The sequence below is a fragment of the Oryza glaberrima genome, chromosome 3, assembly GCF_000147395.1.
Source record: "Oryza glaberrima chromosome 3, OglaRS2, whole genome shotgun sequence".
Classification (NCBI taxonomy): Eukaryota; Viridiplantae; Streptophyta; class Magnoliopsida; order Poales; family Poaceae; genus Oryza; species Oryza glaberrima.
This window is the reverse complement of record NC_068328.1, coordinates 24,413,208-24,440,819: the sequence shown is the minus strand read 5'-3', so window position 1 is coordinate 24,440,819 and position 27,612 is coordinate 24,413,208. Positions and strand designations below refer to the sequence as shown.

Genomic DNA, 27,612 nt, shown 5'->3' with positions numbered 1-27,612 from the left:
TTTTTGCGGGGGATATAGCTAAACAGTTGAAGAACGCCTTCAGTCAGGAAGAAATCCATAACAGCATATATACTTCAAACCGTTTCTTTTTTTTCCTTAATTGGCTTGTCATGGTAATTCAACTTAATTTGACTTGGTTCACGATTCAATAATTCGTTAACACATTAATTTATGAGAAAAAAAGGTAAGGAAGTTAGGAGAAGTTTGCATTTTTACAATGGTAAGGTTGTTTTCATGATTTGCTCTTGTAACTTGACCCGCACAATTTTAACCGCCCCATTTTATTAGCTGTATCAGTAGAGCTCTACCTGATAGTTTTCTTTAGAAACAATTGTACGATGATTAATTTTTATACTTTCTCAAAACTTCTCTGCAATGTAGTTGACTTACATTTTTACAGCTCTACATATTTCATTCTACTATATATTGGCAGCCTAATCATACAAACGGGACTAAACCTAAGTCCCAGATTATAAGCAGTAAACTGTAAACCAGAGATTGTAGAAAGATAAGCACTGTCTCACTGCTAACCAGGCAATTAACCTTCAGCAATTATGCAAGAAGCACCATCGACTCGATTTCTCCTGTTCATCTTCTACCTGACTGCAGTATCGTCGTCGTCCGGCGTCTCGTCGGCGGCGGCGGCCGGACGCGCCATGTCGCTGCCTGGGTGCCCCGACAAGTGCGGCGACGTCTCCATCCCCTACCCGTTCGGCGTCGGCGACCGCTGCGCCGCCGTCGGCCTCAACCCGTACTTCAACATCACCTGCGACGACGCCGTGAGGCCACCGGTCCCGAAGCTGGGCGACCCTGGCATGCAGGCCGAGGTCCTCGACATCACGCTGGAGCGCGGCGAGATCCGCCTCACCGGCTTCCTCAGCTACGTCTGCTACACGTCGAGCAACAGCTCGTACGCCAGCCTCCCGGGCGGCATCTTCGTCGGCGGCACGCAGCTCCGCGTCTCGCCGTCGCGCAACCAGCTCACGGTGATCGGGTGCAGAGCTCTTGGCCTGCTGGTCGGCGGCGCCCACGCGGGCCGCTCCGGCTCCGGCGACGGCGACGAGTACGCCACCGGCTGCTACACCTACTGCGCCAGCCTCAACAGCACGGACGCCGACGGCGCGCCCTGCGCCGGGACGGGGTGCTGCCAGGCGCCCATCTCGGCGGACCTCGCCTACGTCGGCGGGACGTTCCCGAGCAACTGGACGAACAGCGGTTGGCGCTTCAACCCGTGCTTCTACGCCCTTATCGCGGAGGTTGGGTGGTACAGCTTCCGGCGGCGCCACCTCGCCCGCGTCCTTGGGTTCGTCAACGAGACCAAGCCCAGCGACATCCCCGTCGTCCTCGATTGGGCCGCCAGGGACGGCTGGTGCCCGGCGACGGCGGAGGAGAAGGCGCGGCGGAAGTACGCGTGCGTGAGCGGCAACAGCCACTGCGTCAACTCGAGCAACGGCATGGGTTACTCGTGCAGCTGCAACCAAGGCTACGAAGGCAACCCTTATCTTGACAACGGCTGTCAAGGTACGATTCTTTTTACCGATGAGTACAAATGGTCAGTGGCTAACCCAGAATAAAATTACCAGAGAAGAGAATAGAGATCCTTGATATGCTTATAATCTACTTCCTTCGTCCCCAAAATAAAAAATCTAGGTGGGGATGTGACACCACCTAAGACAGACATTTGTCTTAGGTGGTGTCACATCCCCACCTAGATTGTTTTTTGGGACAGACGGAGTAATTTATGAGTAATATAATAACTGATGTGACCTAAAAACACTTAGAAATAGTCAAGCTATCCAGTGTTCAGAGACAACAGTTAGATACATGTAGGAACGCCACTGGAAATGGTCTATAACTCTATTATCTTTTTATCTTTTTTTAACATCTGATGCTATCGTTTATATACACGTGCACACTCATCTCTCCCTACTACTATCTACTCATAAATTTAGATATAGACGAATGCGCGCTGCGAAGACAGGGTCGCCAATACGAGGATGTATACCCATGCAAGCACGGTATCTGCATCAATACACCAGGAAGCTACCGTTGCAAATGCAAGGCAGGAACAAAACCAGATGGCACGAATTTTGGATGCCAACAAGTGCTCCCCATGGCTGCCAAAGTGATCATAGGTAAGACTACTATCTCCAAATTAATAAATGGGTTGAATGTGTAAAACGGATTTGAGCAATTATTAATTTCTTTTACAACAATATTACTTCTATTTTTTTTTAAGGAATGGATGATGTATGATGGAATTTAGACGTCAGAGTTGCATCTTGTCAACCTTGAAATGTAATAAAGAAGTGCTACTAGACAAGTATGAGTAGTATTTAGAGTGTTTTGAATCCGTCCATCCCATATAAGCTTTATCAAGATAAGTTGTGTGACATCTCAAAATTTGATCCAGTAAATAAAAGTAAAAAAATGGAGATGTGACAAGGAGATCCACTGATCTAATTATTTATGATTGTTTCTTGAGACTAGCATAATATATATATATATATATAAATGGCCAAAAGGGCCGCCCGGCACAGCCCGGCCCAGGCACGGCTAGGCACGGCCCACCAGCCATCGGGCTGGCATGGCCCGATCGACACTTCGTGCCAGGCCGGCCCGGCCCATGGGCTGCACCTCCCGCCCAGGCACGGCCCACCAACTGTCGGGCCGTGCCGTGCTGGCCCGAAGGCATGGGTGGCCCATCGGGCCTTTTTAAAAATAAGTCTATTTTTCCTCCCTCCTTTTGGCTGTTACATATGTGTAGCTAAAATAAGTCAATTTTCCGTCCCTCCTTTTTGGCTGACATATGTATAGAAAAAATAAGTCTATTTTCCATCCCTCCTCTTTGGGCTAACATATGTATAGATAAAATAAGTCTATTTTACATCCCTATTCTTTCGTCCATAGCATATAATATGTCTATTTTTACTCTTCTATTTTTTTTGTGTATCGGGCCTAGCTGTCGGCCTATCGTGCCGTGCCGGGCCGGGCCAGCTCAACGTGCCGGGAGAGAGGCCTAGACACGGCCCGGTGGTCGAGCCGGGCCAGCACGGGCCCGACCTCCGTCGGGCCGTGCCGTGCTTGGGCCGAGCCAAAATGCCGTGCCATGGGCCGGGCCGTCGGGCCCCGGACCTTTTGGCCATCTATAGCATAATACCAAGGAGTGTTTAGAAAAGAGCGTATGTCATCAACGTATTCTTTTATTACTTACATACACCTGTTAAATGGGCCTTTTGGTCTCACAATCTCTTTATTTTTCTCCTTTAAAAAAGTTGGTAGTTGGTGAGGGTGGAGTGGTAGATTCACCACTTAAAGGTATGGGCTAATAAGTTCTATATGTTGATTTTTAAACGTCTTTACTATTAAATTGACCAATGATTGATTCTTGTAAATATAACTCTATATCCCATATATTTACTGGATTTAAAGTTTGTAGATTAAATCGAGCGGTTTAAAATTGTATATTTTATTTAAAATAGAAACGGATAATTTATTCAACTGTTATAATGTAATCCTAGATAGAGTTGTGCCAAACGTGACCTATTAGTCAATATCAGTGAAAGCACATTGAAATATAAAATTGTTGGTATGCGTTTTATGCATTACAAATATTTAACTTTAAGGTACATTTCTTTTTTAAAAAAAAGATTAATGGAAAGAGAGAACATAGGTGTGAACAAAACAAAGAACATACACCAATGATTGAAAAAAGTGACTGATAATTGATTATACATCAATCAACTGATAAATAGACACTCTCATAAGCAAAAATACGTAATTTGTTATTTTTAGATTAAAATCCCCCCTTAAAAATGGAGAGTACGCCATAAACAAGTAAATAAACTTGTGACAGCTTTTTAATGATCCCTTCTCTTTTTCCCTATTTGCAATAATTCTCAGAAGTTGCAATAATTCTCACAAGTTAACACAACATAATTAATCATCCATCTTTGTAACTGAATACTGCTAATTATTTTTTTTCAGGGCTGAGTGCGTGTTCCATCTTCGTCATGGCTCTGTCATGCATGCTAGTAATCCAACTGCAGAGAAGGAAGCACACCATCGAGAAGCAGGAGTACTTCAGGCGAAACGGAGGCCTGAGGCTGTACGACGAGATGGTGTCGAGGCAGGTCGACACGGTGCGCGTGCTCACCGTCGACGAGCTCAAGAAAGCCACCGACAACTTCAGCGACGCCCGCGTCCTCGGCCGCGGCGGCCACGGCACGGTCTACCGGGAGGTCGCCATCAAGAGGTCCAAGGCGGCGGTCGACGGCGACGGCGACGGCGGCGGCTGCAAGGGGGAGTTCGTCAACGAGATCATCGTGCTGTCGCAGATCAACCACCGCCACGTCGTGCGGCTGCTCGGCTGCTGCCTGGAGGTGCACGTCCCGATGCTGGTGTACGAGTTCGTCCCCAACGGCACCCTGTTCGACCTCCTCCACGGCGGGACGGCGGCGCGGCGCCGGCCGGTGTCGCTGGGCCTCCGGCTGAAGATCGCGGCGCAGTCCGCGGAGGCGCTGGCGTACCTGCACTCGTCGGCGTCGCGCGCGATCCTCCACGGCGACGTCAAGTCGCTCAACATCCTGCTCGACGGCGCGCTCGACGCCAAGGTCGCCGACTTCGGCGCGTCGGCGCTGAGGTCCGCCATGGGCGAGGGCGAGTCGTTCATCGAGTACGTGCAGGGCACCCTGGGCTACCTCGACCCGGAGAGCTTCGTCAGCCGCCACCTCACCGACAAGAGCGACGTGTACAGCTTCGGCGTCGTCCTCGCGGAGCTCATCACCCGCAAGAAGGCGGTGTACGAAGACGACGGCGGCGGCGGCGGAGGCTCCGGCGAGAAGCGGTCGCTGTCGTCCACGTTCCTCGCGGCCTCCAGCCGGGGTGAGCTCTGGAGAGTGGTGGACCGCGACATCATGGACGGCGACGGCGTCGACGCCGTGGTCCGGGAGCTCGCGCGGGTCGCCGAGGAGTGCATGGGAGCGAGAGGCGAGGAGAGTTCAGCGATGAAGGAGGTGGCGGAGCGGCTGCAGGTGCTGAGGAGGGTGGAGATGATGGAGGCGGCCGCAGGTGTTGAGGTGGTGGATGGCTTCAATGGAGGAGGATTAGTTGGGCGGCATGGGCATCTGGACACCACGACGACGACGACGACGTCTTATTACCAGAGCATGGAGACGGACAAGCTCCAGCTGGATGTTGATGATCTTGTACGCTAGCTGATGCTTCTAAAACCTTTACTTCTTCTGTAAAGTAAAAAAAGGTGTATATGAGATTGTAAATATGATAGTTGAACCTACACTACAAAACTACTAGTACTAAAGAAATGACAAAGCAAAAGAAAAAAAAAAACAAACTACGCAAGCCAACAAGTCCTGTTATACGTACACGTTTCACTCCTCTTATACCATGCAAACTTAAAACAGAACTCACTCAGAAATAAGATGAATTTTATTTATTTTTTGAACAGTTTCATTCTTTTATTTTAAAAATAAACACTCTCAACCGATTGGCCATGTCAACAGGGTTGGTGTGGCGAAACAACATTGTCGCACCAATCTAGCTAGCACGACAGCGTTATTTGATCATGTTGGTCTAGCTGATGTGGCAGTGTAAAACTGTCACACACATTATGGATGGCGTAAAAATATTGTTTTGTCATGCCAGGTGTGATGACATGGTCAAAACATTCAGATTTTGGAAAAAAAAGTTTTGGGAAGATTTAATTTAAAGTTAAAATTAAAAAGGTTCAAAAAATAATAACAATTCAAACAAGGTAGTGCATTATAGCTGTATAGAAATATGTTCAACCACCCTAAAAAAGAAATATGTTCAACTGGTTTTATACCATCCTGGATGCAATTATGGGACACTACTAGAAAAACGATTTTCACATGCAAGACCTATATCACTACGCAGACAAGCTGAATTTTCACCCTAAATGGCCACCTGCATTGTCCTGAGTGAGGGGTGGGATGACCCTCCTCCTATGAAAATGTATGAATTATTACAGGCGGAAGATTTAAGCGGTTCGCATGTGAAAGTGAAATCATGTCTCAGCCTACAAAAATATATCTAAGTCACATCCTTATCCTCTCCTCCACTTATTTCCCTCCCCCTCCCCCCTTCCCTCTCACTCTCTTACTCTCACGCACGTTATACCCACCACGCGGCGGCGGCTCCAAGGAGGAGCAGTAAGGGCAGCGGCGACATCTCGGCGATGAGGAGGAGTGGCAGTGCCGTCTCGGTGATGAGAAGGAGTAGTAGTGGGGCCCGGGTGGCGGATTAGGCAGTGGAGCAAATTCTGCGGCGGGCAGACCCAATTGTGGAGCTAGGGCTATGACGGCTTGGTGCGCGAGTGGTAGGTCTGGCGACGGTGAGGCTTGCGGGGGCGGGATCCAGCGGCGAAAATGATGACTGCGTTGACGCAACCTCCTTCCTCTCTCCTTCGTGCATCGACGGCGACAACGGTGGGAGCGGTGGATTCGCCGCTTCATCGCCGCAGGCCTCCAAGTGGATCTCATTGTAGCCAGCCACTGCCCTCCCTCGCCGATGTCGATGTTGGTGCACTGTTTCGACTTCTTCCCCCAAGACGCTAGCCAAATATGCTACCGAGGACAACTCCAATATTGGGATGCCGCTGCCGCCGTCCTTGGCTTCTTGTTTTTTTTTTTAAAAAAAAAGTGATGGTTGGAATGCATTAATTTTTGTTGTGAATTTTAGGAGGGTGGAATTGCATGGTGAATTATATGAATTTGGGAATATTAGGGGATCTGAATTTTCTTTTTATATGCCCAAAATTATTTTTGCAGTCAGACCACTTAGGATGGCCGTTTGTTATAATCGATTTTTTATGTGGATAAATGTCCGCCGGTGAAAATCGATTACAGGGCTTGAGGTGCAGATAGAGCATTTTGCCGTTTGAAAAAAAAAAAAAGAAAAGGAGATTTGCCCGTATGTTATAGTAGTGGGACTGGGACTGTGGGAGTCGTCCATTTCCATGACTCCATCGATGGCAAGTTGGCAACAACGCCAACAAGCTCTCGGGGGGAGGGTCCTGTGTCTCCTGCTGTATGAGCTCAGAATCAGATCACTCGAGTTCAACACGGACTGATTCGATCTGGTCTTTGGTTAATTCCTGGGGTCAATGGCTACAGGCTGAAATTTCAGGGGGACAGAAATCAGGATAGCATATATCTTACGAAAAACTAGGAAAGATCTTGTTTACAGTGCTCAAAATTTGCTTCAAATTTCTTTTAAAAAAAATAAATCTAGAACTTAAGGTAAAAAAAAAAAAACTTCCCTGTGCCCCGTCCCGTGCCCCCGGCGGCACTGTGGAAGTGAGGATCCAAATTCCAATCCTAGGTAGCGGCAGCCAACGGAACCCGAAACTTTTCCCCAATTCCGAAGCAAAATTCGAGCAAAGAATCGGTCGGTCTGGCGATGGAGCCTCCCGCCGGAGACGCCGCGCCGTCGTCGCTCATCTTCCTGGGCACCGGCTGCTCCACCGTACCGTCGTCCCGGACACCAGGTGCCTCATCAGGCCCTCTCCCTCCCGCCCCACCGAAACCCCAATTACAGGTGCACGCAGTCACTCGCCCTTAAAGAGTTGGATCTCTTTTTTTTTTTTTCGTTCCATTGATAAGACGGATTGTCGACCAGCTCGCCCGCGAGGTTTGCATCAGAATGCAGATCATCATATGTTTCACTCTTTTCAGTGTTGTGCTGCAACCTGTGCTGCCTTTAACCTTATATCCTATACTTGGTTACTTTCAACAGCCTGAATCTTAAGTATCAATTTTTTAAGTTCCCATTGATATGCTGTGCTGCAGAGTGCTGTTATCTACAGGAAAGTTTTACCAATCAAGTAATGCTGTTTGGTATATGACTCCAAAGATTGCTTTCAGATGTAGTTGTGGTATTAAAGTGTACAAATTAAAATTGTGTTTTGAAGTCGGCTCTATTGTAAAAAAGAAACCTTGATGCAGCAACTGAACATTCTGTTTGCTTTCAGGTGTAACACCTCCCTATTTATATATTACTGCGACAACGATGGAACCCATAGGTACATTTTTTTTGACGCAAGAACCCATAAATACATTATAATCGATGTTGGCAAGACCTTTAGAGAGCAGGTTCTCCGGTGGTTTGTTTGTCACAAGATCCCTTGGGTTAACTCGGTGAGATCTCCAACACTGCATTGTTCATTGTTTCAATCTATTTTCCTTTGGAATTTATGCCTAAGTAAAAAAAAAGCTTTGTTGGCAAGAGCCAACTGCAACAAGTTGTCACTCTTTGTGAGTGGTTATAGGAAGTAGCACTAGATGCAATGCAATCAGACCGAATTTAATGGTGTCGGGAAGGTGGAATTTCTATCACAGTTCTTGTGATACTAGCACATAACTAAATCCTTACAGCCAACAACCTTCTCAAATGTGGTTGGCCGCACTCCAATCTGTGAGCTGTGTAGAAGCATGGCTGAGATGTCGGCTCACATAGCCAAATTCTGTTCTTTCAGTCCTACAGTTTCTGGTAACACTGCTGCTTACAAATCGGTAAACTTCCCTTGAATTGTGGAAAGAGGCCACAAGTGCAATGTCTTAGAAAGACCATGGAGATTTCAATGGTCTCATATCCATACTTGGTTGAGCATTTGGAAGGAACAGAATCACAGGTTTTCAAGGAAAATACTTGAACTTCAAGGAAGCGGTCTCTGGGAGGGATGCCATGTAGGATCCAGGGTGATCTAGAGCAGAGGGAAAGGAGAGAAGGTGGTCATCTGTTTGTCATCTTATAGGTAGCATTATACAATATATACCGTTACATGGATTGTATATAAAATCAAATAACTAATTTATAAATTCACTATGTTGATGGCGTTTGGATGATGATCAATCCATATAGATGTCATGACTAATAAGGCCCTGTGCAGTGCAGATTATTCTTACTCACGAACACGCGGATGCTATCTTAGGTCTTGACGATGTTTGGATGATTCGACCAAGTGATGGAAGAAATGATTTTGGCCAAGTTCCTATTTTCCTCACACAATTCACAATGGACAGGTCATTCTTGCGCCCCAAATATGTTAACGAGATAATATCATATTTTTTATCATTACCGTGTATTATCACATAACATCAGCTACTGTTTTTTTATAACGTTGCAGCAAGATTCCCTACTTAGTGAAATATAAGCTAGAGGAAGGTGATGAAGCTTCCCAAGTTGCTCAACTCGATTGGAGAATAATTGAGGGTGATATTGAAAAACCATTTATATCATCGGGGCTAGAGTTTGTGCCCTTGCCAGTGAGAGCCACTGTTGTGAATTGATGCACTGCTTTGGTTTCTCTATGTGTTGTCTTTGAAGTCGCTAGCTTGCTATTCCCTTTTCAGGTCATGCATGGAGAGGGTTATGTTTGTTTAGGCTTCCTATTTGGGAGGAAAGCGAGAATTGCATATTTATCCGACATCTTGAGATTTTTACCTAAAACTGAGCATGGTATGATTTTTCTGACATCAATAGTTCTTCAAATAGTAAAATGCTTGTTTTGTTTAAAGAAATGATCTTTATCAAACATATTATGTCACTATCTTTGAGGGTCGTTTGTGTGATCATCAAAATATATCAGAATACTGAATATCAAGATAATTTGCAGGTTGTTTCTATTCTTCCTAAACCAACTTCTCAATTTTTGTCAGCTCAATAGATTTCATATGTTTTTGCAATTGGCAACATTTAACTATGTCCGGCAGCAAAATTATCTTAAATCTTTAAAGGATTTGTTGTTATTTAAGCTTATCAAATTTAGTAATATCTGTATCAATATTTTTTTTTGGCGATGAACTATAATCACATCGGCGATGAACTAGCATTAACATGACTAAAAATCACATGAAATCTGTAGATATTCTTTTGTAGTTGGGCTGTATTGAATCCTATTTGATTGTTCCAATTTTACTGGAGAATAGATGATGCCATTTTTTCATGCAGCCATTTCAAAGTCTGGTGCTGGGCAACTTGATCTTCTTATACTAGAAGCTAACAGTTTGCATGGGGAGGTAGGTCTGTGCCACATGATTGTCATTTGAAACAGCATAATTTGATATCCTTTCACACATATCTGCCGATAATCTGGTATACACTTTACCCTCTGTGAACAGGGAGGTGCTCGTAGTAACCATCTTCCTCTGAATGAGGTTGAATTTGTTAAGACCTTTTAAATATTTTTCTGATTTTTTTTTTGCAGTAACTAGGTAGCTAATTTGTTGACATACAATCTGCCTGCTTTCCATGAAAGCACCCTACAGAACAGGATAGCTCAAACAAAGCAATATTGGCCTAGTCCCTATCAGAATTATATCCATACCTGTCAAGATGGAGCAACCAACCCAACATTTTCTCCCAACATTATTTTTTTTTTCAGGCTCTTGATGCTGTGAAGAGGATAAGCCCTAAGAGAGCTTTGCTGACTGGAATGGCACATGAGATCGAATACTACAAAGAAAATCAGAAGCTGGCAGAATGGTCTAGCAGGTATGCATAGACGGATGGTTCCTGAAACATTTTTATATGCACACATCTATTGTCTGGTTGAACTGTCCAACTTGTAAAATTGGGTGATCGTAGAGAAGGGATACCTGTACAATTAGCTCATGACGGCCTCCGCGTGTTTATTAACCTGTAATTTGGTATGCATCATAGTACACAATCCAAATTTGAGCAACATTGTTTTCCTGATATCATCATATATTTTCTTTACTCAGATGTCAAGTTGTCTCCTGCCTCTAGTAGGGGAATTGTTGTATGAATATACCCGAAAAAGCTGAATCTGATATATGTACGTCCCTTTCTCTTTTACTTAAATCACACGATTCAAAAATGTAAACTAGGAAAATAATGTAAAAAACATATATTTATTGCATTCATCTAGACTTTGGAGCTAGTAGTAAATGTGAATGATTCAAACCACGCATTCTGTAAAAAGGAGAAAAGAATGATGGATGCAAAGGTTTGTCTTGGCAGTGAATGGGAAGAAACTTTCTTTTATGTATATGTACATAAGGAAGTCCACCGTTGTCATTCATTTGGAACTTTTGTGCTAATCTTTTGAGTGAGTGAATTGTTTGACCACTTCAAATCAATTACTGCCTGAGCTCACTTGACCTTACCACATGGGTTCAGATTTGCACTGACACTGAAGCTAGAGGTAGGTTATTCCAAACCAATTTTGTATATACATATTTACTATTACTGTTCATACATTTCTCGAAGCAACAAGAAATCGGGAATCTTGTGATAAACTTATAAAATCATGAATTCCTTCATTCCAAGACATACCCTGTTTTTTTAATCAATGAGATTATTCCAAGTAGCCAAGTAGGTAAAATTACAACTGATGAAAACTGAACATGCAGTCTGAAAACGTGAAGCACAGATGGATATGATGTGAAACATGGGATTAGTGTATTGGCAATCTGGCATTTGAAAGATCAAACAATAAAAAACTAAAACTATTTCATACTTCAGTCAAGTCCTCAAAAGAAAGATGGAAAACGACTTCCCGCCGTCGGCACCATCGCCGAAGGATGCAAAAGCAATACCAACTCCACTAAATCTCAAAGATGAGCAAGAGGAAAGAGGAGAGAAGCAGAGCAAGAAAATTTGATGCATTCTCTCTATATATACAAAGACCACACCAACCGAGCACAAAATCTTCCCCATTCCGCAGCAAAAGAGCAGCAAAGAGTTTATCAAGCCAGCGATGGAGCCTCCCGCCGGAGACGCTGCTCTGCCGCCGCCGCCGCCGTCGTCGGTCATCTTCCTGGGCACCGGCTGCTCCGGCGCGCTCCCCGACACGCGGTGCCTCCTCAGGCCATCCGCGCCGCCGTGCGCCGTCTGCTCCCTGGGCGTCTCGCTCCCACCGGAGCAAAACCCCAATTACAGGTGCGCTTGCAGTCAATATCCTGTGGCCTTCAAAATATATATCGACCAGCCTGATTCAGAGCATCTCCTAGTGCTACTGTAACCTGTCCTGCCCTTTAAGGCCCCGTTTGAATCAAAGAAAAACCATACGAATTCTAGAGGATTTTATCCTATGGGAAATAATTCTATAGAGTCCTTTGAAACAAAGGATTGTTTCCTATCAATTCCTTTGAAATTCCTATGGAATGAACCTTACTAGAGCAATTTTAGAAGAAAATAAGCATGAGTCTCATCTCATGTTTTCCTCTTCATATGTCTAAGGTTCCAGCGTTTTTCCTGTGTGCTAATCAAACGACAGTTTGAAGACTTTCTTGTGTTTCAAAATCCCATAGGAATCCAGTAAGTGTGGTATTCAATTCCTACGTTTTTCCTATTTCTATTTTTTCTCAATCATGCGATTCAAAGGGGCTCTAAGCCTTTAACCCGTCTCTGTTTTAAGTGTCAATTTCTCATTGTTACGCTGTCCTACATAACTGAATGCAGTTATCTTCAGGAAAACTGTATCAATCCAGTAATGCTGTTGGTATGACTTCAAAGATTATTATTTTTTAGATAATGGGCAGCGCGCGGCCTCTGCATCATAAGGTGAATGCACACGGCCAAATGACTTCAAAGATGCTTTCAAACTAGTTACTGTATCAAGAAGGACGAAATAAAATTGCATTTTTTAGAGTCACCATGATGCTAAACAAAGCCTTAATGTGGGGGAGCTGAACGTTCTGTTCTCTTTCAGGTGTAACACCTCCCTCTTGATAGATTACTGCCAAGACGATGGAACCCACGAGTACATTATAATCGATGTCGGCAAGACCTTTAGAGAACAGGTTCTCCGGTGGTTTGTTCATCACAAGATTCCTTGGGTTAACTCGGTGAGATCTCCAGTACTGCACTGTCCATTTTTTTTCAGTTTATTTTCTTTTGGGTGAACTGGTACATAGAAATTGATCTATCATCGATGTGGATTTTCATCCCTTTAGGGAACATCTCCTCGCTGTTTGCATGCCACTTTAATAGTCATAAAAAAATTGACAAAAATTGACAACATAGACTAATATGAAATATATCACTTCACAAACATGCAAGTTTAAATTCAACTTCTATAAGTTGCAACAAAAAGAACAAATTAAATTGAAAATAGTTATCGTACATTCACAGCTATATTTGTTATTTTTGTTACAGCTTGTAGAAGTTGATTTTAAACTTGCATGTTTATGGAGTGATATATTTCATATTAATCTATGTTGCCAAATTTTTTTAAAAAATTTTGATACCTATTTAGGTGGCATGCACGAAACGATAGGATATCCCTCGAGTAATGAAATCACTTTCCGATCTATTATGGATGTGGATTTTCATCCCCTCGAGGGGACATCCCCTAATTTGGCGGAGTTTGGTAATCAACAGACGGCGTCCTTCTCTCTCCTCTTTCTCTTGCCTCCTACATCATAGAAATTCCTACATGGCATTCTCTCTTAGATGGTGAAGTCACACCATTGTTGATGCCCTAATAAGGTCATGTGCGGTGCAGATTATTCTCACTCATGAGCACGCGGATGCTGTCTTAGGTCTTGACGACGTTTGGATGGTTCAACCAAAGGGTTGCAGCAATGATTTCCGCCGAGTTCCGATTTTTCTTACCCAATTCACAATGGACAGGTCACTCTATCACAACTAGACATATAACAGATGTCATATTGGTTATCATTACCATGTATTACCTTGTAACATCGGCCACTATTTTTACAGTGTTGTAGCAAGGTTCCCCTACTTACTGAAAAATAAGCTAGAGGAAGGTGACGAAGTTTCCCAAGTCGCTCAACTCGATTGGAGGATAATTGAGGGTGATATTGACAAGCCATTTGTATCATCAGGGCTAGAGTTTGTGCCTTTGCCTGTGAGAGCCACTGTTGTTAATTTGAAGTGCTGCTTTGGTTTCTCCTTTTTCTCTTTGAAGTCGCTAACTTTGCTATTTTTGTTTTCAGGTCATGCATGGAGAGGGTAATATTTGTTTAGGCTTCCTATTTGGGAGGAAAGCAAAAATTGCATATTTATCTGACGTCTCAAGATTTCTACCTGAAACTGAGTATGGTATGATTTTTCTGCCAACAATAGTTTATCTTCAAATATATGCTTGGCAGAAATGATATTTTATCGAACTAATGTTCAAAGTCATGGTTATTTCTGAGATCATTATGATATATATGAATGCTGAAAATCAAAATAATCTGCAGGTTGTTTCGATTATTGCTAAACCTGTTTCTCTTTTTTTTTTACTGTACAATCTTGCGAATTGAAAAATAAAATCCTTTGGTTTGTCAATAGATTTTTTCTACTGGACAGCCATTTTAGATGTCGTTTTGCTGAAACAGGTCATTTCATATTTGGCTTCAATACTCTGCGAAATTGTGCCTGTTTGCAATAACACACTCCAATAATTACATACAGTAACATTTTTAACTGAATTGGAATGAGGGACTGAGCCTGTTGTGGCCTCGCCTAGCAGCCAAGCTACTCTGCTAGTTGCTCAAGCTCGCTTGTAGTCTGAGTCTGTTCTTTTTCTCTGTCTTTTGGACCCTATATATTGACAGGGCTAAAATATATATTTTTTTCTCACCTATCCTTTGAGCAAAGGAGCTCTGTGGAGTATCTAAGCTGATTAATGATTTCATGGTATGTTTTAGCAAATGATGATATTTAACAATGTCCTGTAGAAAAATTCCCTCGAATCTTTTGAGGAATTTAGTAATATCTCTTTCAATATTTTTCTCAAGACTAAGAGTCTTAGTAACTAGCATTAACATGGCTTAAAATCATGAATAATATGTAGATATTTTTTTTAGTTGAGTTCTCTTTTGAATCCTATTTGGTTGCTCCATTTGTACTACTCCCTCCGTTTCACAACATAAGTCATTGTAGCATCTCCCATATTCATATTGATGTTAATGAATCTCGATAAATATATGTCTAGATTCGTTAACATCAATATGAATGTGAGAAATGTTAGAATGATTTACATTGTGAAACGGAAGAAGTAGAACACAGCTGATGTCATCTTTTCTGCAGCCATTTCAAAGTCTGGTGCTGGACAACTTGATCTTCTTATACTAGAAACAAACACTTTGCATGGGAAGGTAAGTTTGTGCCACATGATTATCATTTGAAACGGTATTTTTAATATCCTTCACACGACATCTGCTGATAATCTCATACACACTTCACCCTCTGTAAACAGGGAAATGCTCGCAGTACCCATCTTCATTTGAGTGAGGTTAAATTTAAGATCTTTTAAATGCTTGCTGATTTGTTTTTGCAGTAACAATAAAGAATTTGATGATATGCAATCTGTCTAGTAAACTCTACCAGAACTGGATAACTCAAACAGTGCAATATTAGCCTAGTAAACTCTACCAGAACTGTATCCATACCTGTCAAGATGGAGCATCAACCAAATATTTTCTCCCAACATTTTACATATTTTTCAGACTCTTGATGCTGTGAAGAGGATAAGCCCTAAGAGAGCTCTGTTGATTGGAATGAGACATGAGTTCGAACATTACAGAGAAAATCAGAAGCTGGCAGAATGGTCAAGCAGGTATGCATGGACGCATGGTTCCTGAAACATTTATATCTGCACACTTTTATTGTCTGAAAGAACTGTCTAACTTGTAAAATTGGGTGATCATAGAGAGGGAATACCTGTACAACTAGCTCACGACGGCCTCCGCGTGTTTATCGACCTGTGATTTGGTAGGCATCATACTGCACATTTCAAATATGAGCAACATTGCTTTCCCAAATATAGTTGAAACAGTTTCAGTGATGTCATAATAGACTATTGCAGGAGTACTGAATCCTTATTATCGTCATTGCTTATTTGTAAAAGAAACAAGGTCTCATGTGGGAAAGAATTTGGTGATTACGCTTTTTGTAGAGAATTTACCTGTTCTCATTTGGTGGTATATAGTAAATACAGAATTAGTGAGATCGAAGAATGAATAATCTTGGTTTCTTGGGATTATGAAACCTCGTTGTGATTGATAATATATTTTCTACTTCTATATATACTCGGTAAAGAATATGATATGTATATGTCTCTTTCTCTCTTCGAAAATGTGAATTAATGTTGCATTCACCTAGACTTTTGAGCTACTAGTAAATAATCAATGTGAATAATTCAACCATCCTATTATAAAAATGGAAGAAAGAGTGATGGATATGCAACAGGTTCTTATTGGCCCCTGATCAACGAGAAGAACGTCATTCATGTGGTATTTTTATGTTGACCCTTTTACTGATGCAATTGTTTGACTACATCTCAATCATTGCATGAGCTCACCTGACCATATTCCATACACATGGATTCTAGATTTTCATTTTGTCAGTGAAGGAATTACTATATCCAAACCATGTTTCCTAATTCCTATATGCATATGCATGGGTACTATTCATATTTATGAAACTAACAAGATAAGGAACCTACTTTCAATAAATCAGATTATTCGTGAAAAAAATCAACCAGATCATTCCAAAGGAAGTGGAATTGCAGATGGATCATGATATTATTGTATTAATTAATAATCCAACATTAATTTGAGGTAAAACAAAATCACAGAATAGAACTACAAAACTATCTCATCGTTTAGTCAAGTATTCGATAGTTAGTTAAGAGCAAGTTTAATAGTATAACCAACTGCTGGCTCCAAATCATATATAGTCAATTTAATAGTCAATTTATATAATAGTTACCTATGAACAAATACTACACAATTAATATCTGGTCCCACCTATCATACACACATGTATTTTGGAGTCCGCGCTGCAGCTGGCTACAAATATGTAGCCCGCTGCTCTTCTCTCCTATGTTATCTCCTTGAAATGTGTTTATAGCTGGCTATAGTATGCTATTTTACCTGCTCTAAGCAACACACTGTTCTGATGATAACAACATGGATGACATGTTGTTTTCTCTTGAAGTCACAAATAAATCTCGAAGAACATATCATAGTCTGAACTGTACTTTTGTACCAGTTCTTGCAACATTATCCGAGGAAGGTTAGTTCCTAGCCATTTCTTCTCCGAATATACATTTTCTTACTGAACAGCTTTTCTCTTGAACACGCTAGGTGACTCAATCAACTTAATGCTTCTTTTGTGAGAAATCAAGTCTTTAAAAACTAAGGTGGTGTTTGAATCTCCTGAAAATGAAGATAAGATTAAGTGTGTCATGTAAAACGAGGTGGTAATAACATGTGATTAATTGAATTTTAATTATTGCAAACTTGAAAAATAAATTAATCTGATATTTTAGAACAACTTCCATATAAAAAGTTTTCGCATGAAACGTACCGTTTAGCAGTTTGAAAAGCGTGTCACTTTTATCCAAAAGCTTATCCAACTTTTGTTGGAGATTCGAAGAAGTACTAAAAGATATAAACATTTTTTTTCAGTCCCGTTGTTTTGCTTATGTTTATCCGTACAACTTATTAATTAAAATCAATAATTTATGGGTAAAACTTCAATGTATCTTTAGCGATCTAAAAGCAAATGCCGTAAAATAAATTATGATAAAAAAACCATAAAATAAATTTAAAAAATTAAGTTTAAAAATTTAAATTTTAGCTTCTAACCATAAGCTAGCATAAGTGAAACAACTGCTCCCTCCATCCCAAAATAAAGCAACCAGGATGGAATGAGTCATCCCATATAGGACTACGAATCTGGACATGGACATGAGGCATATCCAGATTCGTAGTCCTATATGGGTCTCATCCCATCCTAGGTTGCAATATTTTGGGACGGAGGGAGTACTTCTAATCATGCAAAATGTCGTTTTCATTATCCACAGTAACGATCTCTAAAATATGACTTCAATGGCCGTGTTATATTTGTAACACCTAGTAAAATTATTAATTTGTGGGATTGCTTTCGATGAGAGATGTACTCAATGATTTTTTATGTCCATATATATCACGTTGATTTGGTTCTGCTTCCTCTCTTCTTCAGAGTACCGAGTAAGATTTTTTTCCTACTGATCTTACATGTGTATACGTTTCGCTGACGTGGATAACACCTGTTGGGTCTGATCATATCCTTTATGGAATTCTTTCTATAAAGATATATAGTCACGAGCTCAACATACGTAAAGCCATAAGATAAGCCGTTAGATCTCTCCTATGCAGCCATGCTTGATATTGGCCATTCATATTGCGTGCAATTTTTTCCTTATTAATTACCATAAATATAAAAAAACCATTAACTTATTCAGTACCCACTAATATAGTTATTGCGGATTATTCGTACTTATTTATCTTAAAAACATTTCATCATGTTTGTTACCTACTACCTCCATATTTTAATGTATGACGCCGTTGCCTTTTTGTCCAACGTTTGACCATTCGTCTTATTAAAAAAATTTATGTAGCTATCATTTATTTCATTATGACTTGATTCGTTATCAAATGTTCTTTAAGCATGACATAAGTATTTTCATATTTGCACAAAAATTTTGAATAAAACGAATGGTCAAACGTTGGTCAAAAAGTCAACGGCGTCATACATTAAACTATGGAGGGAGTACAAGTTTACAGAAACGCGCGGGATTTCACCTAGTATGTGAGTAATGAGTGTTGTCAATGAGATTCCGTACCATGTCAGCTATAACCACCGTGTGGAAGTGAGACTATTAGAATGTTATTTGTCAATTTTGGAAAGTCCATTCCCAATCGTATGGATATGATTTTGTTACAACACATGAGCATGTTAATTACTAGTTTTTAATATATCAATAGGGCATTCTAATAAGCATGGAAAAAAGTAAGAACTACCCCCCCCCCCCCACTTCAATACTGCCGAACTCTTACAACCAGACGAATTACCCCCCTCCCTCTTCCCCAAAACATTATTTTGGGTTGTTTTGGGCTAGGTTGACTGACGTGGCATTTCCAATGTGGCAAAAAATATTTTAAAAATAATGGGCCCACTTGTCAGTGCTCCATATATTCTCACCTCTTCTCTTCTACCTCCATCCACCTCGATCTCTCTATCTACCCTTGAACCGAGCAGGGAGGAGGAGGAGGGGCAGCAGTGGAAATTGGTCCCCCGGGTCGCTTGAGGCGAAGCGTGGCCAGCTGGAGAAGCCTAGGGCGGTGGTGGTGCGTGGTTGGCCAAAGAATAATCCTAGGACAACGACAGCGGCGGTAGTCTAAGATCCAAGGAGAGGGCACCGGTACAACGCCCTCGTCGGCGCACAGCTCTGTGAACTACACGAGCTCCGCGACGGCCTCCCCACGCCACAGCACCCTCTCGAGCCCGGCTGGCCGCGTCGATGACGACCAGCGGCACCCCCGAGGTCAGGGAAGGAGAAGCTCCTGGCCTTCTCCTTTCAGCGAGGTGACATCCCTCAGCTCCTAGCCTGCTCCTGACATCATCTGCTAACTCAGCGCTGGAGTGGGAACCCAGCAACAGCGTCAGCCTCCTCCAATGCGTCCGCTCCGAGGTGGCGGTACGGGAACCCAGGAGATGATCTCCTCGCCCGCGGCTGGTGCTCCTGCCGTTGACACCAAAAGAGGGACTCGAGGAGGCATGTGGTGACAACACCGGCAGCGACCTCAGACCCAAAGGAGAGGCGAGGCGATGCCGGCGTGGGAGGGGGCTGAGCCGCACGCCGGCATGGGAGGAAACGGAGCTCTGGTCAACGTCCTCCATGAGCTCACGCACTGCACCTTCCTCCCCAACCTGTTGGCCCTTGCCGCCGGCGCTTTCTCCGCTCACCGAGAGAGGAAAAGAAGGGGGAGAGGAAAAAAAAAGCAACGCCAACAAGTGGGGCCACCGGTTTTTATTTGTTTTTCTGACTGTATTGCCACGTAGACTGTATCGAGTTAAGGAAGTAATTCCTTGGGTTTTGGGTTTTAGGAGTTTGGGGGTGTTGAATGTCCGGTATTGCAGTTAGGGCCTAGAGGGGGGGATCGTACTACAGCAATAGTTCGGGGGTGTAGCTGATGACCCGGTATAATTAATGCTCCCACTTCCACGCTTGAAAAGTTACTACAATCTGTTGCCAGCCTAACGATATTACTGGGATTACTCCCAATCTCAAGAACTGAAGTCTTAACCACAGAGAATTTGATATACGGTTAGATATATACTCTCACCCTGATCAAGTGATCATTGCACGGCGTATCCGGCAACCACACCATGCATCAAGAAGCACAGTTTCGATTCCTTCTCCTACTCCTCTTCCTTTCGACGGCAACGTCGTCCGCCGACGCCGCCGTCTCGTCGACGTCCGGGCGCGCCATGTCGCTGCCCGGCTGCCCCGACAAGTGCGGCGACGTCTCCATCCCCTACCCGTTCGGCATCGGCGACCGCTGCGCCGCCGCCGGCCTGAGCCGCTTCTTCAACCTCACCTGCGACGGCTCGCGGTCGCCGCCGGTGCCCATGCTGGGTGACCCCGGCGCCCAGGCGGACGTCATCGACTTCTCGTCGGAGCGCGGCGAGCTGCGGCTCTACGCCGGCCTCAGCTACGCCTGCTACGCGTCGTCGGCCACCTCCCCGTCCACCAACGCCACGTTCGCCTTCTCCCTCGTGGGCACCCCGTTCCGCGTCTCGCCGTCGCGCAACCGGCTCACGGTGGTCGGGTGCAGCGCGCTGGGCCTGGTGGTCAGCACCGCCAGCGGCGGCGGCGGCGACGACGACGACCTGTACGCCACGGGCTGCTTCACCTACTGCGCCGAGCTGAACGCCGCGGGCGCCGACGGCGCGCCGTGCGCCGGGGCGGGGTGCTGCCAGGTGCCCATCTCGCCGGACATCCCCTACCTCGGCGCGGCGTTCCGCACCGGCAACTGGACGAACACCGCGTGGCGGTTCAACCCGTGCTTCTACGCCATGGTCGCCGAGGACGGGTGGTACAGCTTCCGGCGGCGCGACCTCGTCGGCGTCCTCGCGTACTACAACGAGACCGTGGACGCCGGCCGTGGCGTCCCCGTCGTCATCGACTGGGCCGTCAGGGACGGGTGGTGCCCGGCGACGGCGGAGGAGAGGGCGCGGCGGAAGTACGCGTGCGTGAGCGGTAACAGCGACTGCGTCAACTCGAGCAACGGCATGGGGTACACCTGCAACTGCTCCCGAGGCTCCGAGGGCAACCCCTATCTAGCCGGCGGTTGCCAAGGTATGTGTAAATGTGTAATGGTCAAAATAAAATTATGATCTCTCCGTATTTTAATGTATGACGCCGTTAAATTTTTAAACAATATTTGATTATTCGTTTTATTTAATTTTTTTATAAATATAAAAATATTTATGTCATGCTTAAAAAATATTTGATGATAAATCAAGTCACAATAAAATAAATAATAATTACATAATTTTTTTTAAAAAAACTAATGGTCAAATATTGATAAAAAATCAACGACGTCATACATTAAAATAACTTTTTTTCTTTAGTATTTAACTATGGTTTGTTCAATTTTGAACCAATCAACATCATCTAAATAAAACTTTTTTGATTTTGTATAATAGTAGGAAGTTATAAATTAACTATAAAATTTAAATTTGAAAAAGTATGAATATGAATTAACTATAAAATTAAGTTCATCTTGTCAGCTGCAGCAAAAAAAATATACAATTTATAATTTTATAGTTAATCTTCATGTTTTCCATGGTGTTTATTTTTAAGCATTGGCTTTACCTCGCTAAGAAGTCTTTCGTTTTCCACAGCTTACTAGCCTTGAACAAACGATGAGACTAGTTGTCTAAAACCGGTGTAATTTATGGGCCCATTACCCATAATACTAAACTAACACTAGTGGACATAAATTTGTGTTTGATGGACCTAACACTTAATTTAAACCTATTAATTTCTGATCCAACCATATGAAAAATAGATGATGCCCCGCGCTTTGCTGCGAGATATATGTTATATATTAAAGAAATAATAAAATGATTTGGATTGAAACATTATAAAAATGATTTGAGAATGATGATTTAGCATGTGTCTATTTAGTTTTAAAATAAAATAAATTGTAGATATAATTACTATATGCTTGCATGTTGAGTTTTGTGTGTTTAATGGGTTGATGTGACATACTTATATATTGGTTTTAGGAGTGCTAATAAATACTATACTTGCATGTTGAGCTTTAAGTATTTAGTGGACATTAGCTTTATATAAAAAAGGATAAGTGTGGCCACTGGCCACATTTGACAAATAGAGGGCCCAATATAAATCAAGTGCTAATTAACTATATCTGATTGTATTTAGACATAAACGAGTGCGTTCTACGGGAGCAAGACCCCAAGTATGAGGAGATGTACCCGTGCAGGCATGGCATCTGCATTAACACACCAGGTAGCTACCGCTGCAAATGCAAGGCTGGAACAAAAAGGGATGGCACGAATTTTGGGTGCCAACAAGTGCTTCCCATGGAGTGGTCGTAGGTAAGAATCATGTGAGAAAAGTAATTTTAATAAGAGTAAATTTCGGAATGAAACAACTATTTACAAATCTATCGTGTAAAACTATATATATTTAAGCCATAATATCGTAGATGCAGAATTTATTACTACAAAACTATATAACTAGGCTATAGTATCATATTAATTATTTCCTCTGTTCTAAAATATAAATATTTTTTATTAAAATTTATATCACAAAATAAGCATTTCCGAGACAGTGATTGCAACGCGTGTAAATTAATCTATACATTTTCAGCTAATGAGATTGTTGAAAAGGGAATCTAAGTAATTAAAAATTTAATATCGATCGGTAGCAAATCATTTACCTCACTAAATTTCTCTATTGGGAACAAATCTATGTGTGGATTTCAGTCCTACTGGTGACTACTAGTGGACTACTGGAGTGCCCAAAGAAAAAAAAAAAACCCTACTGGTGACCAGAGTCATATACACACACATCTTGGTTAATCACTCCAAAGAAGACTTTCTTTAAAAGTTATTCAGATTAATTTATACTTCCTCCGTCCCTAAATATTTAACGTCGTTGACTTTTTTAAATATGTTTGACCGTTCATCTTATTAAAAAAATTAAGTAATTATTAATACTTTTTTTATCATTGTTAAATATACTTTTATGTATATATATAGTTTTATATATTTCAAAAAAGTTTTTGAATAAGACAAACGGTCAAGCATGTTTAAAAAAGTCAACGGCGTCAAATATTTAAGGACGGAGGGATTATCTCATATGTGACAAAACTCTTTTGTTTCATAGGCCTGAGTGCCTGTGCTATACTGGCAATGGCTCTGTCATGCTTGCTAGTCATTCAACTTCAGAGAAGGAAACACATACAGGAGAAACAGCAATACTTCAAGCAAAATGGAGGCCTCAGGCTGTTCGACGAAATGGTGTCGAGGCAGGTCGACACGGTGCGCGTCCTCACCGAAGACGAGCTCAAGAAAGCCACCAACAACTTCAGCGACGATCAGGTCATCGGTTGCGGCGGCCACGGCACGGTGTACCGGGGCACGCTCGACGATCTCCGGGAGGTCGCCATCAAGAGGCCCAAGGCGGCGGTCGACGGCGGCGGCGGCGGCGGCTGCGAGGATGAGTTCGTCAACGAGATCATCGTGCTCTCGCAGATCAACCACCGCCACGTCGTGCGGCTGCTCGGCTGCTGCCTGGAGGTGCACGTCCCGATGCTGGTGTACGAGTTCGTCCCCAATGGCACCCTGTTCGAGCTCCTCCACGGCGGGACGGCGGCCGGTGTCGCTGGGCCTCCGGCTGAAGATCGCGGCGCAGTCCGCGGAGGCGCTGGCGTACCTGCACTCGTCGGCGTCGCGCGCGATCCTCCACGGCGACGTCAAGTCCCTCAACATCCTGCTCGACGGTGCGCTCGACGCCAAGGTCGCCGACTTCGGCGCGTCGGCGCTGAGGTCCGCCATGGGCGAGGGCGAGTCGTTCATCGAGTACGTTCAGGGCACCCTGGGCTACCTCGACCCGGAGAGCTTCGTCAGCCGCCACCTCACCGACAAGAGCGACGTGTACAGCTTCGGCGTCGTCCTCGCGGAGCTCGCCACCCGGAGGAAGGCGGTGTACGACGACGACGACGCCTCCGGCTCCGGCCACGGGGGCCAGAAGCGGTCTCTGTCCACCGCGTTCCTCGCCGCGCTCAGGCACGGCGAGCTCTGGAGCGTGCTGGACCGCGAGCTCGTGAGGCGCCCCGATGACGACGGCGAGGGCGACGACAAGGCGGCCGTGGACGTGGTCCGTGAGCTCGCGGAGCTCGCGGCGCGGTGCCTGGGCCCGAGCGGCGACGAGAGGCCGGCGATGAAGGAGGTGGCGGAGCGGCTGCAGGTGCTGAGGCGGCGAGCCGAGATGCGGGCGGTGGCCGGAGCTGGAAGGGACAGCAACGGTGGCGAGGTGGATCGCAGCTGGATCATGTGTGGAGGAGGAGGAGGAGGAGCAGTGGGGCGCGGCCATTTGGACACGAACACGACGGCTTCTTACCAGAGCACGGAGACTGACAAGATGCCGCTGACGCTGAGTGTGGACGACCTTGCACGCTGAGACTTCGGGAGACGTACGTCTTCTCTCAAGTAAAATTGTGTATTGGAAACTATGAAAAGGATTATAGGATGGTGCTTCTATAAGCTCATTTATTAGGAACAGTATATACATAACAATGCTCTAAATTGGCTACTATCAAGCTGTATGGTCGATGGAAACTCTTTTAATCACCCGATTTAATTTAATTTAATCACCCAGTGGATGCTTGATCACTCGTTTTCGTTTATTACATGTTAATTAAATGGTTATAAATATTTTTTTAGAAAATTGATAATACAGCTTAATATATAATAATATCTTTTACCAACATATAAATTCGAATTCCACTTCTACAAATAATAAAAATGGCAAATTTAACAGTAGTTAGTGTTTAATTTGTTGCTTTCTCTACAACTTGCCAAGTCGATTTTTTTGACTAGTATAGTATATATTAAACTATGGGTTGATTTTTGAGGTCACGATTACGGTATTTGTATGGCATGGGGATCGTCGGTACCAGGGTATATGCGAGATTGAGGTAAAAAGAGACAGAGGCAAGAATTTTATACAGATTCGGGCCCCTTATCTGACAGGTTCGGATTTTTTACTCTCTCGGTCCCAAAATATAACAACTTTTAGCTCTCAAGATTTGTCCCAAAATATAACAACGTTTTCTCCACCAACATTCTTTTCCCAACCAATCACAACTCTCTTCCATTCACTTTTTCCACCTACCACCACTACTTAATCAATCACAACCCTCCACGGCTCCACCATTCACTTCTACCTATTTTCTAAATAACCGTATTCAACTTTAAAAATACTTATATTCTGGAACGGAGGGAGTAACATCTAACAACATGAGTGGAAGCTACTCCGGCCAATTTGAAAAAGCTAGCGGTAAACCAGTTCTCTTATAAAATCACAATCAGGGTGTGTTTAGTTTCACGTCAAAATTGGAAGTTTGAAGAAATTGGAACAATGTAACGGAAAAGTTACTTTTAGATTCTAACTTTTTTCTTCAAACTTCCAAACTTTTCCGTCACATCAAACTTTCCTACACACACAAACTTTCAACTTTTCCATCAAATCGTGGTGTGTTTAGTTCACGCTAAAATTGAAAGTTTTGTTGAAATTGGAACGATATGACGGAAAAGTTGAAAGTTTGTGTGTGTAGGAAAGTTTTAATGTGATAGAAAAGTTGGAAGTTTGAAGAAAAAAATTAAAACTAAATACGGCCCCAGTTTTTTCAAACTTTTAATTTTAGTGTAGAACTAAACACAGCCTAAACATGGCCTCAGTCGTCTGTAAAGGTAAGACATGATGGGATAGATCCTCGGTATTTACAGTTGATAGCAGCTGCCACTCCGGATAATGATAACCAGTGCAGCCTTTTTTTAGTTGATGGAACAAAGCTGTGAGCTTATCATTGTTCGACACTACTAGGGGCTCAAGTCATGCCACTAGTAGAAGCCAATAACTCCATAATAAATGAAATGTGTTAGAAAATATTAGCAATTTTACCAGTTATTAGTTTAATCTAAAAAAGTAAGTGGTGTAGTGTTGTTCTTGTCGTCTGCCCGCAATTGTGGTGCCAGAAGCATAAGCAATTGTGGTGTTGTTCTTGTTCGTATGCCATCTTGTTAATTAGTATCTTCAGAGTTAACGTCAACCTTATTCATGTAATCCGTACGTAGTTGTAGTAGTCGATCACACAAATCATTGCCCAGTGGCGTAATACATATAGTCTAAGTAATCGATTACGTAAACTGATTTCTAGTAATATACTCCGTACTTTAGTGATGGATTACTCCAATATGAAATAGTTGAAGTAGTCGATTATATAGCAGTCGCGCAATACGTTCCCAAATACCTAATTCATCTTCTCCCAAGTCCTATCAGTGCAATTAATATTAGGAAGGAGGTGGTTCTGAAGAAATGCTCTCCAATCGGTCGTGGACGTAAACGCTGAGATAGGAAATTAAACCAAAGCAATGGAAGTGGACAGAGGCAAAGCTAGAACAAAATGAAGGATGGTACCACTTACTTAATTTACTCTGCTTTAGATCGAGTTTAAACTAATGCGGGTTTTTAAGTTTGTATTAAGGGGTGTATACATGGTAAAAATAATTAAGGTATAGCTAAAAAATTTTCTTGACCGGGTTCCTGGGCACCCCCTAATATACTCTAGCTCCGCCCCTGAAAGTGGATCGTGTGATTCTGTGCTCTCCATATATTTATCTCACGATCTCAATGACACTAGTAGGACGCCTGTGCTAACGCTACCGTAGTATTTATATTAAGCAACCAAAACTCCAAAAGACCATGTATATTTTGATAATCAAATATAAAATGAGATGAATTTTAAGAAATTAAAAATGTTAGATGCAGAGATGTATAACACCAGTGTCAGATCCAAGTTGTATTTTCTACTCTTATGTACAGAATGAAAAATTTTCATCCCCTTGATGTGTTGCGTAACACCCCATATTTAATAATCGAGTCAGCTCAGGCAATTTGATCGAAACGTCCATAGTCACAACAAGCATCGCTAGAAAGAGCGGTGTCATGATATAAAACTACTTGCATATGCCACAAAGGCCAGAATAGATTGGCCATCTCACACAAATGTCAATAGCAGGCAATAGTAATTAGTTTTTTTGAACAATGAGGCAGTAGTAAGTTGATATAAAACTTGTTTAGATTAATTTTTCAGAACAGCTTGACACATGACCGCATCACTTTATTTGTTAAGATAAATGATATTTTGCAGTGACTCAAATTAAGCAGGGTTAAACTGTAAACAAATTATATTTTCTCACACTACTGTAGGGTCCACAGAAAAAAGCCTCAAGCTTCCTGTTGGATGATTTCCACAGAAATCGAGGAGACATTCGAATTGATGGATCTGGATCAGTGTAGGTACTGCAAGACTACGTGGAGAAGGGTTGACACGATCTGCATCTGTTAACATCAGAAGAGCTAAAAACATTAAGTACCTTCAGGCTGCAGTTGGAACTTGTCAAACTGATATCCCAGGTGAGAACCATCGTAAATCCTGGATAATTAAGAGAGACTCTAAAGGCAGTGACAATCCCCAGTCACGCAACTCTCCATGGGGGCAGCAG

The 27,612-nt window shown here is 43.0% G+C and overlaps 1 protein-coding gene and 2 pseudogenes across 1 annotated transcript; all 3 read left to right on the top strand.

The window, feature by feature from the left end:
- The first annotated feature begins 554 nt into the window (after window positions 1-554).
- Window positions 555-5,216, top strand: LOC127768147 (wall-associated receptor kinase 2-like). Its single transcript, XM_052293680.1, has 3 exons — window positions 555-1,521; window positions 1,953-2,135; window positions 3,988-5,216. The coding sequence occupies exons 1-3, from the start codon at window positions 555-557 to the stop codon at window positions 5,214-5,216; spliced, it is 2,379 nt and encodes a 792-aa protein (XP_052149640.1).
- A 1,844-nt stretch (window positions 5,217-7,060) lies between these two features.
- LOC127768148 (uncharacterized) lies at window positions 7,061-16,084 on the top strand (annotated as a pseudogene).
- A 2,327-nt stretch (window positions 16,085-18,411) lies between these two features.
- On the top strand, window positions 18,412-24,673 carry LOC127768151 (wall-associated receptor kinase 2-like; annotated as a pseudogene).
- Window positions 24,674-27,612: the final 2,939 nt, after the last annotated feature.